Genomic DNA, 14,884 nt, shown 5'->3' with positions numbered 1-14,884 from the left:
GGAAAACCGGAGACTTCTGTGTGACTGTCATCAGTCAATATAATGCTTTCACGTTTCTCTCAGACATGACCTTTAATAGCATGAATCAATATGATTTTTAGAACCCAGTATGCTTTTAAAATAGCAGGCTATTCTTGATACATAATGTTTAAGCTTTAATTTGTCTCCTGTTTGTTGATAGCACTTCAGTTCTGCCATTCCATATCTTTGCTTGTTAGGGAGATCTGGAAATTCTGTTTTTATGAAAACTATTAAGGTTTCAAGTCTTGTTTTTGTTCCATGTTGGAACAACAACAAAGCCCTAAAAGAGTTTTCATTAAATAAATTAATTAGTGTGTTCTTTGAAAATCTGGTTCATTTAATCCGTTGCCATGCTAATTTAACCACTGCCATTTGTTTCCCTTAAGTTTGGTCTGATCCGAGACCATTTTGTAAGTTATCCAATATATCTTTGTAACAGGTTTGGGTTTTTTTCAACGCAATAGCACTTTTGTCAACAAATTTAGCTGCTTTCTAACTTGCTCTGTTTTTTGTTGTGAACAATGTACTAAAACAGCTTTATTTCCATTCTGTTTTTTCCTTCTGCTCTTCTCTGGGTTGCTGGAGCAGTATGAAAAGTCAGCAGTCTGGTGCCATAATTTGCTGTTTTCTGAGAGACATGAGCTGTAATTTAATGAAGACTTTGCCATTTTAGTTTGAGATAAAAGGAAAAGGTTGCATTTTTAACAAAAGGGGAAGAATGGTCACATTCTTTTATGGGCACAAGCAAGATGGAAATGAAACCAGTCTAAAATCCCTTTGTCAAGCATTGAAGTTGCATGATAAAAAAAAAAAGTTATGGGACTATAAAACTCAGTAAATGGCTTACAAAATTGTTGATGAAACTTTGTAAATTAGTATCTTTTGATTACAGGAATATTTCATCTTTATGTAGTCATAGAATTGTTCAGGTTTTGATCAAAAAAAATCTCAGTAATCTATTTTGAACTTGGATATGTTTTATCTTATAGAAATAAAAAATGAGAGCCACCTGTATTTCCGGTTTCCTCACACATAATAATGATATCTTTGCTTCCTGCAGGGCAGGGCCAGAAAACCATGCAGTCATCAGGGCACAGATTCCGTGATGTTGAGCACCACCCGCTTCTTGCTGAAAATGACAGCTACGATTCCTCTTCCTCAGAGGCCGACATGGCAGAGAGGGTTTGGTTCATCCGAGATGGCTGTGGTATGGTCTGTGCTATAATGACATGGCTTCTGGTTGTCTATGCAGACTTCGTAGTGACTTTTGTCATGTTGCTGCCTTCCAAAGACTTTTGGTACTCTGTGATCAACGGTGTTCTCTTTAACTGCTTGGCAGTACTAGCTTTGTCATCGCATCTGAGAACTATGCTAACTGATCCAGTAAGTATGCGATCGTTCCTTGACGTTGGATTGTTCTCTCCTGTAGCTCATCGTCTGCAGAGAAATTTGGAGAAGTGGTATCAGTCCCGTCCTGCTAGGAAAAGTAGTATTAGATGCAGAACTCTCAAGTTGAAGGGATGATATCTGTGCTTTTCCTGTTCTGTTAATGAATCCATAAATAATTTTTGACTTGAGGAGCAGGCAGTATAAAATCAATTTGTAAGGGAGAGGTAGGCTCATGAGAAATACAATTTATTTGTTAAATATTAACCCAGGTTCTGAAGAAGCTGTCCTAATTTTTCTTACTTTTTTTCATCAGATAGATTTTCAAAACTTCATAAGATGTTGTAGCTTCATCCTGTTGTATCATTTGAAATGTATCTTCCATTTATGGTACATGAAAGAACTTTTAGAGGTAGACATGCTGAAAAACCTCCATCACATATTGACATAAAGTAAGAACTACTGTCCTACATGATTCATGCATTTTTGTGTTTAGGCATTTGGAGTCAGTGGGAAGGGAGATTTAAGTTGAACCCACATTGGAACAGTGTGGGTGTAAGAGATCTTGAAAGTACTCATTTTTTAGGACTTTTATTCTTCAATTAAAGAGTTCAAGAGATGAAATTGTTTATTTTGTATTAAAATCTCTTACTCTTCTTGGGGAATAAATTTGGGGAAAAAGGAGTGAGGGGAAAAACATCTATTTTCTCCAGATTTTTGAGACAGTAACAGTGTATATAGAAGTTATGGGAGTGTTCAAAAAAACAGCAGGGTGTTGTAGTTAATGGTTTTCTAGGTCTTTGATTTACTCCTGAGCCCACACCCAGTGATGAAATGTTATGACTTCTACAGACTGTGACAGCTAAGAAAGTTAATGGTTTAAGGATAGATTGCTTAAAAATATTTCCTGGTAAAACTGTGTGTCTTTCTAGACCTATGTTGTTCTTTATGGATAAAACATGATAGAAATTGAGATGAATCACTACCTTTTTTTCTGCACTCCTTTCTTGCTGACTCCCAAAATGGAAGACACAACTGTGTGAAAGAAACTAAGATTGAAGGAAAAAAGGAATAAACTGTCTCAAAACATGTGTGAATTAAATTTACTCTTATAACTATAAAAATAGATTTTTCGTTGAAAGGAATGGGTGACCGTCTGGGACTATGAAAGAAGTTTTTGAAATAGAGCATATTTTTATCAGCAAAATGCTAAAAGCATGGCCTGAAGTTATTGTCCTTAGTGACAGGTGAATAGGTGAATGTGAGATGTGTTTTATAAGCATAAATTTACCTGGAACAAGGCAAATTTGTGCTTTAGGAGTTCTCTCTGAGATAATTCCCCGCGTTTACACCGAAGTATTAACTTCAATGAGAACGTTCATATTGCAAAATACACTTCAGCAATACAACATGAGTGTTTAAGAAACTCTCTTTCAGTTCGTATGCCTGCAAAGGCTAGCTGGCTCAAGTTTGAAGCACCACTTAGCCAAAGAGTTCATCTGGGGCAGAACCTGGGCTGTACTCTCGGGCAATACGAACACAAGATTGTTATTCCAGGCAATAGGCAACAAAAACTTGCTGCCTAAGTAGAGAGGTGTTTTCCAATTGAATCTGAAGTGCCTGCTGCTTTGTTAATTCTGTCCCCAAAACTTCCTTAAGGTGTCTGTGTAAAGTGATGATGTTGCCAGTGGGCTTTTTTTGAATGAGAAATAATAATAGAATGTTGCAGATGATTGAAGCCAACCTGGAGAAGACTATCCCTGTGTGAAGTAAGTGCTGGCCTGGAGGAGTTGGTGCAGGAAGGCCATTGCACTTTCATTTCACATCCCGTTTTTTTTCACAATCCCTTCCTGTCACAGATAAGCCTTTAGCTCTATAAATAAGCAAGGTGGCAGTGGTACTTTCCATTATTTTCTTCTTACTAATCCGAAGTTAGATTCCGATCTCGTGAGGCTTTAGATTAATATTGTTACTGGAAGAAGCAATCCTGCCTACTATTCCTGTCCATTCATCATCTTCCCCATTGTGTTGGAACAGATCAGAGAACTAATCACTGAAAAATAATTCCTTTTCCTAATGGGTTATTTTTCTCCTAGATCAGTTCCTTCAACTGTTTACCATGTAGCTACACAAACTTTCACAGTAGCAGAAGGCAGCAGAGGATACTAGATGTAGAATAAAGAAGCCAGTGGTGGTTCATGGTGACAGTGTCCAAGCTAAAAACTTAAGTATAAAGGAAAAAAGAATGACCGTTGGTTCTCAAAAACTTGTGTACATGAGGCAGGTGGCTAAATCTTGGCTTCAGAGGGTTGAAATAACATCCGTCAAGTAGTTGTTGCTGATTTAATTTTAGTGGATGGCTTGGCCTAATAATCGAACATCACAACAATTAACACGCTGCTGTAAGAAAGCACGTCTCTTAGTAGTGCTCATTCAGAGTAACTTCTCAGCAAATATTGTACCTGTAGTGCTTGTAACTGCATGTAAAGATGTGTCTTCCTCGTCATTTTATGTGTGCTGGTGACAGCAGATTCTGTCAGAATTATGGTAATACTTGGCCATAGATGAGTCTTGCTGAAATGAAACTGAACTTGAGGTCAAGCAGAGGTAATTTATTCATTTGGAAATGATTCGGACTTATGGCAGACTAGCTTTGAGTAAATCCTGAGATTACTGCTATATGAAGTCTATAAAAGGTATTTTTAAATGCTCTCATACCATTTAAGAAGCTTTCTCTCCTTTAATTAAAATGATTTCAGGGGGCTGTACCCAAAGGAAATGCCACTAAAGAATACATGGATAATTTGCAACTGAAACCAGGAGAAGTGATCTACAAATGTCCAAAGTGCTGTAGTATCAAACCTGAACGTGCACACCATTGCAGGTAGGCCATGTTTTCTTTAAAGCAGTTATGCATATTGAGTCTTGGAATAATGTTCCTGATATTTATGTGTTGATTTTTTTCCCCGCAAATTTCTTTTGATACCCAGTAAACTTTCAAATGCATACGTTGCAGAGTATTTTATAAATATAATATACTATGGCCAAAAATGAATGTGGATGAGGGGAAAGAAGCAAGAGGCTCAAGAGTCTTTAAAAATATTTATGCTGTGCGGTCTTAAATACTTTTTGATCTGTGAATATTTTTTCCTGTGTGTCATTCTAATTATTGTGCCGTACTGTTGATAATGCAGGGCAAAGGGAAGAATCTCAAGGAAATTTCTGATAGAAGCTGATTTAAGAAATGACTCCTGCAATCTTAAATTAAGAAAATACAGTTTAGTTTTAAACTATCACTTTAATTTGTGTCTTCATAGTGCGTCATTTGAAGTTATATGTGAATTGGCAGATTATTTTCCCAAAGTTGTATGCATAATTGGTTAAATGCACTTCTGCTTATTGGGGATTCATTTTAGTAAGGACAGAAATGATGATAATTTGAACTTAACATGCTATGAAAGAGATAGTAAATGTATCCATTTTCAATTCTCAATCTTTTGAGTTTTCAAGCACTGTGGATATGCATTTGTAATGTTTATTATGTGAGAGTTGAAAATAGATATGCCTGCATAATTAAGACTTACATAAATATGTAAATGTTCCTGGTGGCGCTCTCTAGGTGTGAGGAGTTGTGTGTATTGAATTGTGCGGCATATTAAATTTAAGTCTCAGAGTTAGTGCCCGTCAAAAGGACAGAGTGAAGTCTTGTCAGGACTCTCAAATTATTCTGTACATTTCTGGTTTCTAAATTAAATGTCTCAGTGTATGTCACTTACCTGTGTGAAAGTTATGGCTGAGAAGCTATTTCCATTATAAATACTCTGCCTTGGCACTGAAATCTTGGTCTTCTCTCAGATGTGAGTGGGTTTTTGTATCTGGAGTGTGAAGGGAAAAGTTTCATGTATAAATAGTCAAGTATGGAATTATCTTCAGTTAGTTTATTTGTGTTGTAGGTTAGCTTTTGCACGGATGCAGATATCAGGCGTGCCTTCATGTGCAGTGAGTTTGGTTCTGGCTGGCTTTATTAGCTCTGGTGGAGTGTTACATGGACACAGCTGTACCGATTGCTTGGTGGGCCTGGGGGTGGAAGCAGCGCAGCTGCTTTCTTGTGGCAGAATATAAGCTGTTAATCTCTGGGGATCCAAAACAGCTTTGTGCAGTCTGTTCAGATATCCTGGCATTGTGTTCACGGGATGTGCTAAAGGGACACCTGAGAGCCTCTGCTGAGTGTAGGTTGGATCTTGCTAATTTTCTCATCTCAGATTTAGGCTGGCTCCTACAGAGACTTTGCAGGTATCTTTGTAAAGTGTTTCCCACATCTTCGGTCCTGATAGGATTTACTAATTTGGAAGTAGCCCTAAATAAAGGCATCTTATATTGAACTCTACATATGAAGAAAGAAGCTGGAGAGCCTGGAGCCACTGCAGCTCTGTGCCCTGCAGAGGCCCTTGGGTACATCTGCGCCATCATCCTCAGCAGGCACTGTACTATCTTGGATGTTGCAGTAGCCTGTCATCCCAGATAAGGTGGTGTTGATTGAAAAATTATTGTTTCTTCATGGAAGAAGAATAAAAATAAACTAAGTAGGGACTCTGAATACATTGTTTATAGCAGGAATTTGCGTGGCATTTATTGTTAAAACAGAGCAAGAATGGATAGTGTCTACAATGAAGGAAATCTGCGATGCTTTCAGAGAGTTTGTTTTTACTAACCACTGGTTCAGGGACCTTTGCATGTCTTGTGAATTGTTTTACTTTTCTATGCCTTGGTAAAATACACTGTGAGATGTTCCACATAAGGGCAAAGGATGCATTTTAATGCTTGCACCGTGTATAACTGGCTTCACAGAACATCTGAAAGAGAAAGCCAGAGCCTGAAAGTGTATGTGCTGTCCTTTTGTAAGCCTGCTGTCATGTTTTTCTCAGCAGTTGGATATCTGGTTTAATTGCCTTCATTTCTGTTACTCATACAATACATGCTACTAGTAGTTGCTGTTAACTTTTCTTAAGTAAAGCAAAGGATTTTTCTGCAATTTTTTGAATGTTGAATACATACTGCATAGACCAGCTACCAGAATCTGATTCTTTGCCATAGACTTAGCACTGCAGAAGTGTACCGAATAGAAAAAAGGTTTGTTTGATTATAGTGCCAACATTTTCTTGGCTTAGAAACCCATTCCAAAGACATTAAAAGGATGGTCTAGTCCCAAGTAGTCAAAGTGGCAATTTGCTGATAGAAGAGACTTGAAAATGGAAATTGAAGTTGGTTCCTGTTGGGAAATAGTTACGCTCGAAGCCACAGTGCATGTTTTGAGTAGTAAATTATTAACAGAAGAGGCTCTTATGATGTAGTTATGAAAATTGTTGTGCAACACTGCAGCAGAAGTTCTTTTGAGGAAGAAAAATAGTTTCATAATACACATTAGTGATGGGAAAAAGAACAAGAAACCTTTATTTACAGCTAAGTATCTAGCCTACATTAAACTCAGATTTTTACTAAGCAGTTAACATTTTCAGCATAAGGAAGAGGCTTATCCTGACTGAATGCTATTTCATTTTCACTGAAGGAGCACAACTGTCATCATTTCTAGCCTATTCTGAGTGCCTGCGTTTGTGTGTGGGGAACTGTTATTCCGAATCAAATCACTGAGATGTTTGCATCAGTCTTCCTGTGGATTTCTGTTATCCAGACCAATTTCTCTTAAGCCATTAGCTGTGTCTTTCTGAATGTTATTTTTGGCATTCAAAACCGTAATTGCACCTGCAATTGCCTGAGTGCATTCAGCAGCAGTGCCAAGCTGGAGAAGACCTTCCTTTGTCCACAGCTCCTTGTTCTCACTACCATATTGCTCCTTCCTCTTGTGTAGGCGTGAGTGTTCATGCACAGTGAAATGACCCAGGTTGCAGCTAATGGAGTGACTTGCCCAACTCTTGCTGCATTAACATCTGTGCTTGGACAAGGGGAGGAATACAATACAAGTGATGGGGGTAGGAAGAAGGCAGGACTGCTGTTTTCAGCATTGCTGCAAGTTTTTTGGCTGGAAGTGTTGCTTGAATCTTGGTGTGAGATTAGAAATGAAGGCAGGGTTCCAGACATCTGATGTCTTGGAGAGCTCTGCGTGGGCTTGTGAGAAATACTGAATGAGAAAAGTGTGTCCTGCCCACCTCACATCCTCCAGTGTTTGGCTTGATTGAGCCTGGATATGATTTTACTCAGTACTTCACATTAATATTCTTTTTAGAGTGACAGTATATATTCTGTGTTACATTAGGAGGCTTGCATGGTTGTGGCGACTGGAGTTAGCTCACCTTCCCACAGAGCTCGGGAAATTAATGAGAGGCTGAACTTACAGGCAGCAGGCTGTGAAATGAAAATCTCTTAGAGAGAGTCTTCTGAATGCCTTCTCTTGAATGATACCTCTTTCTTCTGCACTAGAGAATGGTTGCGGTGTTTAGTTGTGGTATTGGGATTTTTGTGTGTAACTGGCAGTATTTAAAAAGTAATTTGCGTCACAGGATGAATCGTCCTTGATGTCCATAAAACAAGAGGCAGTGGGAACGTAGGGGCCTTAAACGGCCTCTAAATCACTCATTCATGACACTGGGTTACAATAGCTCAGGGCAAAGGGAGCTTCAGAGGAGCAGTGAGAGATTTGGGATTCTCTCATACAACCTGCACAGGAGTATGTTCTGCCTCTTGCTGAATTACCTTCTAATCATGCATATGCGATGACTTAAAAATTATTTTTTGACTCCCCCTGCTCCCGCTACCCCTTTCTTCACTCTAGTGACGATCGTCTAGCTTTACTTTGTGGCTTGTCACTGCAGCGCTCATAGATATCATACATAAATAATCATGCGTTAAAAACAAAGGGTTTTGAATAATAGTGCCTGCATTTTTTACGCTTATTTGGCTTTGTAACTGCTGAAATGAAAATGCTTAATATTTTGGATGTTCCACGGGCAAATCTGGAACATTTTGAGTGTCTTAAGCACAAAGCTAGGAAAATGAAATATCAGCATTACTTAAGCTGTTGATTTACAGAAGAACTTCAACACATGTTGCAACTGTTCTGTTTCTCTTGTATAACTGTTCATGTTTGGCTGCAGATGGACCTGAATGTAAGAGAAATGAGCCCTCTGGTGCTGTATGGCCTAGCACATGTAAAATGGACTTAGTGAAATATTTGACTTTTCTTTCTGGAAATAACCTTGACTCAAAACTGGGCAGAAACTAAGCAACAAGTTGCAGAACTAGCAAAGAACAGTAGTGTTTAAGTATTCGTTAACGAGTAGGCAAAGAATGTGTGCTGCTTATAGTTTTAATATTTTTGTTTTATGTTGAAGAAGTGAGGTGTGACATTGTAAGCTGTTCTTTAGTTGAGATTTTGATTGCGTATGTTTAGACTTGTATGGCCAGTTGAAACCTCAAGAGTGACAATTTCTGTCTTGAAGATGTGATTTTCTTTTTTTTTTGTCTGATTCTCGAACTAAATTTACAACTTGAAAGTCTGTAAACTTGAAAGAATTACTTTGTCTAAAAAAGCTTCTCCAGAAGGGAAGGTTTTTTTAAATACTGAATCTAGAAAGAACGGAAGTTTACTCATTCAGTGCCACAAGTGTCCAAAACAAGTTACTGTATTCACTTGATTGTGTGTGTGATTCTCATATTATACCATTTTTTTAATGTGAAGAAGATCTTATTTACACAGTTTTGTGACAACCAAAAGCTGAGTTGTAAGTGAGTAGTTTCTTTAAAGAAATGCAAATAAAGTCACTGCTGCAGTTTGTCAGGAAAGATTTCAGCACATCATCTTATGACCACTGGATACCCTTGTTTCTACATTAAAATGCGAAGTATTGTTTCTCAACAGAAGTCTCTCTTCCTTTCCTTTAGTATTTGCAAACGATGTATTCGAAAGATGGATCACCACTGCCCGTGGGTGAATAATTGTGTGGGGGAGAAAAATCAGAGATTTTTTGTTCTGTTTACGGTAAGTGAAAATCAACAACAGCTTGATCTCAGTATGAATCTACCTTGATTATAACAATTTTGGTTGTGCTTATTAGTGACTAATGGCTTAAAGGCACAAATGTGTTGTGTTGTTGGGGGTTTTTTTTCCATCTATGCAAGATATTCTCCAAGCAGGAAGATATTTCTACTCATACTCATTTTTAATGTGTTTTGTAAAGTGCTGTTATTTTAAACTATCTTAATTTTGCTGTGTTTTATATAGTAACAATTAGTGAAATGGTACTGTGATTTAGGGAGCTAATCCTTAAACTTTCATTGTTACCCACATTTTTAGATTCAAGCTTAATGAGAATTTGTTTTTACATCATTGTATTGAATTAAAAATTGAAATAGGAAAGTATATTCACTGTGCAGTGGTGAAGGCTGGCTGAAAGGAATGTCTGGTTTACTACCTGGCAGCAGTAAAAAGTAAGCACTTTCTCTTATTTCCAGATGTATATAGCCCTAATTTCAGCTCATGCGCTCATACTGTGTGGGTTTCAGTTTTTCTCCTGTGTCCGAGGGCAGTGGACTGGTAAGCAAATACTTAACTTTCACTGTCGTAATCTAGCAGATATTAAGGGAAAGTCATAGCATTCCACCTATTTCAGTCCCATGTATGAAATCTTACAGGACTTCGATCTTTTTAAAGTGAGATCCTGAAAATGTTTTATACCTGTTTACCCATCTCTCTCTCTCTTCTCCCCTCTTTAGTCCTTTCCCCACAGCTGTGGCTGTCAAGGGCATTCTAATTTCCTTTCCACAGAGTAAAAAAATTACCGCCTCTGTAATAGGAAGGGAACAGATAGCTGGTCCTCAAACCACCTCAGCACTATATTACCTGAAGCTGCCAGCTGGGCTTTGTGTGTCACACCACAGTTCTGTGAACGACAGCTGAAAATTTCTCCTTCATTCTGTTACTGGAGCCAACTGTGGGGCTCCTGTAGAAAAGAAATTCCTAAACTGTCCCAGTTGTTTGTTTAGGGCTCTGACTTGCATGTCTTAATGTTCCAGTATGCCAGAGCTCATTCTGATCTTGTGCTTTTGACAGAAGATGGTTGATGATTCAGGTTCTTCCTGGTACCTGAAGCAACAGGGGAATCCACGTGACTGTTTTTTGCTGAATATTCTATTAAATGGATGGAATCTTAGTCCTTTTTTTACTTGAAACATTCTGCTTCCTGTATACTATCCCATTTCTTCTTTGTTTAACTATAATTGAGTTAATCAGTTGATCAGAGGATCTCCAGAGATGTGACTAAGTGTAAGTCAGAACCTGGTTGCTTTGTGTGGTGAATTAAAAAAAAAAATATAGCAATCGCAGCAAAATGGAACATCTGGATTAACTAGCAAGTCAGAGCTGACAGTGGTGATGTTTTTTACAGCCTTTGTCAGGTATGAAACTTCAGGCTGCTCTCATCTTTATATATGTGCAGTTCCAAGTACTGAAATAATCTCATGTGCAAACATTTATTTGATATTCTTGAAATACTGAGGCAGGATTGCAGTAATGCAGTACCATGTGCTTTATAGGAAGCCAAAAGTTTTACTTTGTTAAAATTCTTAATTTCCTTGGGCAGCAAATAAAGCTGCTGCAGTGCTAGAAATTAGAAGTTTGTCATAATTGTGAAATGTTGTTTCAAATGTAAGATATTTAGCTTTTATTGCTGTTTGTTGAAGAGGGGATGTCTCAGTATGAACATGCTCTATAGATTTTCTGATTTTTTTTTTTTTTTTTAAAATAACTACATATGTTGTTTTCACAGAATGCAGTGACTTTTCCCCACCTGTAACTGTGATCCTGATGATCTTCTTGTGCCTTGAGGGTTTTCTGTTTCTCACTTTCACTGCAGTCATGTTTGGCACCCAAATCCACTCAATATGCAATGATGAAACGGTAAAGACCTCTACTTCTGTATGCTATAACGATTATTCTAGGAAGATGTGATTAGATGTTGTTTTATTTGCATGAGGGGAGGCTCTTATTTTGGAGAAGACCCCAAATCTGAAATAGCTCATCATTTTTATTTTCTACAGTTGTAAGAATTGAAATACTCTCTTGGGGTTTGCTTTCTAACAGAAGTTCTTGCATTATTTGCTTTTCTGACATAAATTTTATAATTAGGTTTTCAGTTACAAAGACTGCTCAGCTTCTGACTTCAGTTTGTACTTGCACTTCTCAACTATCACAAACTCCTGATAGCTGTCATGAGAAATGTCTGCTTTTCTCAGGTTTACACTTACACTAGCTATCTTTTATCAACCCTTCACACTCTCCTTTACTTTGATACACTTTATTAGAGTATAACCATGGTTTGGACGTTTGGCTCCCTTGCCCTTAGGTCTTCAGTGGTAAACCTTGAGAGGATGTTTTGAGACGGATAATTGACTGGAAACATAAGGAATTTGAATCTTGTGGCTGTTCAGAATTTTCTCATGTGAGGCTGTTTAAAAGTGTACTTCTGTACTAAAGAGTAACTGTGAAAAACAATTGGTAAATATCCAGCCTTCATTAGTGTGAAGTACAAAAATTATCATCAGAATAATGCATTTGGGAGAGTAAGCCTAGCTTCAGTAATTGCAGTACCAGAGCCTTCTTGGAAGCCTTGTTGTCTGGTTTCATTAACTGAGTAAACAATTTCTAGTGTAGGTATATTGCCTGCAGATCCTCTACTTTAACATCAGCTTTTCTGGTCATTTTGTCTTTTAGTTTGAGGGAGGAAGAGGTAGAGGTAGACCAACCTTCTTGTACACACTTTATGTTCTACGTCTTGTGCCCTGTACCCACAGGGCTAAATCAGCCATTCTTATTTCTTCCTTACTAAATAAATAACAGTAAGAAACTAATCAGCTCGCTAGCTATAAATCAAAAGAATGCAAAGTAGTCATATGTTCTGATAATTGCTATTAGACTTTACTAAACTTTGGACTTAACAGTGCATCACTGCATGTCTGTTTATATACAGGAGATTGAAAGACTGAAGAGTGAAAAGCCAACATGGGAGCGAAGACTACGTTGGGAAGGAATGAAATCTGTTTTTGGGGGTCAGCCTTCACTCCTGTGGATCAATCCTTTTGCAGGATTTCGAATCAGGCGACTTCTACTAAGAGCAAAGAAAGGAGGACCTGAGTTTTCTGTTTGAATCTAATTATGCTGGAACTTGCAAGAATACTATATAATATTTATTTGGGGCCAGAGAAGGCTGTCTACATATAATCTGTGACCAGGTGAAACTGATATCAGACATTTGCTTGTAGCAAGCAGAGTTTTATACGTTTATCGTCACAGACATCTCATTAACTTTCAGAGACGCGAACTGGATCTGTAATGGTCTTAACAGCAAGATAACAAAGGAAAAGCACGTGGTCACACTAAAGAAGCCAAATGTTGTCATGCTACTGTAATTTATTTTCTGAAATTAATTATCCATTTTTGTTAAACCCTTTTTATTTGATAAATGTTTGGGGAATTACCTGTGTGTTTTTATAAAAAGTATATACTTAGGTGCAGTTGTCAATCATAAGGAGGAGCATTATGGTGAAAGTTGATCTCAAATGAGATCTAGCCTTCTAAATTCAGATTTCAGGGAATAGTGGTTTGTTCAGTTTTAATTTATATTTCTGCTTGTCCTAATAAACAGAGCTGTACTCTTGTGTCCCACTTCAGGCACACATTCCTCATATGCAAGTGATTCAAAGGACTGGTGCACACAACAGCATAACACATCAGAGGCACTGTTACACCCCTGCCAAATGTCTTCCCAGGCTCACAAAAGCATGTCTTCTGTTTGGCAGTATTAATCTCATATGGCATTTGGGTAAGTTCTAAATCTTCGGTAAACAACACTTTTAACTAACGGCTGTGGGCCAATTTCTGCCCTCAGATATGCATCTCCAATTCTTAATGCATTGATTCTAGAGGAACTTAAGCGTAGGTGTTTGAGGATTGTATCTAGTCCTCTGCGTAAGTGGGACCAGTGACTGTATCCTCCTCTGTGAGATTAAAGTGGATGTACTGCAGATCGGAGTTAATTGACTGAAAACAGTTGTCTTTGTAAGGTCTTGCTCTGCCCCTTTTTTATTGTACAGACTTTTCATAGAAGGAAAGCTGTTAACTTAATGATCCCTTGAACAAAGACATCAGAGGAACGAGGGAGGTTGCCTTTTTCTCAAGTACAAGAGATCTTAAATGTAGAAAGATCTGCAGTAGAAGGGATTATTTTGAATGTAACCATTTTCCAACCAAAACTACTTTCAAGAAATGAGGGCAATATAGATCTAGAACTGCTTTATGTGGGCCTGACAAACAACAGTAGTGCTAAGAAATGTTTATAAATCTGCAAGTAATGAAATACAAGCTGCAAGTAATGAAATTCAGCTGAGAGTGGATTCTTTAAAAATTGTATTTAGACTATTTTTTGTATTATTAATCTGTTCTATAAATTACCAACAATATAAAGGATAAAGCAGGAGCCTTGATGCATAGCTTGATATCGTGCCTAGAAAGTAAATAGCTCCCTGTTCTGGGACTTGCCTTAAAATTGTCCTGTTCTTGCTTTTGCTTTGCCAGTAGCACTGATGATCTGTCCCACCTCAAGCAGTTAAATGTGCTGAAGAATTTTGCATTATAAAGTTTACGTACTACAGAAGCTATACTTTCTTTTTTCAGTGACCTGCCTCTCTGTTTTTTTGTAACTGTTTGTGGCATCTTGATTCCAGCTTCATTAGGTTTTATACCATTCGGTGGGTGAAATTACTAAGGGATCCATTTATTGTCTATGGCCCTGCGAACAAAACTGTGCAATACTATGTAATACGTCCACTTTGCCTGGGGAGATGATATGTAACACTGGACAGTTTCTAGGTGGACACATCCATTGAAATTGCAGTCAAATGGACAAAACTATGTCTCATGTAACTGAGGGGAAAGTTGGAAGTTCCACAAGAATTTTTGCATATTCAGTTGCACATCTTAAAGACTGGGAAAAAATGTGTCTGGCTTTGTCATGAGGCTCTTAATGTGTATATTGTTTAATAAAATATCCCGATGAAAATCAGAAAATACCACTTCAAGCGGTTGAACCCTGTGACTTAGCAAGTGTGTGCGTGTGTGAAATCAGGTTTACTTGGCTTTTCAAACCCTTGTTACGTTGTAATTTTTTTAATGTAAAACAAATAAAGTAATGAATTGAAATCTTAGTTGATTAACTTCTGCTCTATATGTCACTTTTTTTGCACATATACGTGCATATTTGCATATATTTAGATTACAACAACTTCAGGGTAATGGTCTTACATCCTTTGGCTTGTAATTTATATGTACATGTATATCAAGTAACAGATGATATTGCTCCAAATTAAAGATGCTACTCTGCTTATTAAGGGTTTTAAGCTATGCTAACTGCTCAGCTGTTCGTAGGCATTTCCTTTTCTGCGTCCTCTGGTGTAACTGCCTATCTTATTA

The 14,884-nt window shown here is 37.7% G+C and overlaps 1 protein-coding gene across 1 annotated transcript; it reads left to right on the top strand.

The window, feature by feature from the left end:
• The first annotated feature begins 1,093 nt into the window (after positions 1 to 1,093).
• On the top strand, positions 1,094 to 12,912 carry ZDHHC7 (zinc finger, DHHC-type containing 7). The gene is made up of 6 exons (XM_009578314.1): positions 1,094 to 1,404; positions 4,167 to 4,291; positions 9,304 to 9,400; positions 9,874 to 9,955; positions 11,187 to 11,317; positions 12,387 to 12,912. Exons 1-6 carry the CDS (start codon positions 1,099 to 1,101, stop codon positions 12,561 to 12,563), a joined length of 918 nt encoding a protein of 305 aa, XP_009576609.1. The 5' UTR covers positions 1,094 to 1,098; the 3' UTR covers positions 12,564 to 12,912.
• Positions 12,913 to 14,884: the final 1,972 nt, after the last annotated feature.

Source organism: Fulmarus glacialis, unplaced genomic scaffold (assembly GCF_000690835.1).
Source record: "Fulmarus glacialis isolate BGI_N327 unplaced genomic scaffold, ASM69083v1 scaffold14235, whole genome shotgun sequence".
Classification (NCBI taxonomy): Eukaryota; Metazoa; Chordata; class Aves; order Procellariiformes; family Procellariidae; genus Fulmarus; species Fulmarus glacialis.
Note: the sequence above shows the minus strand (reverse complement) of the source record. Positions and strands in the feature narration are given on the sequence as shown.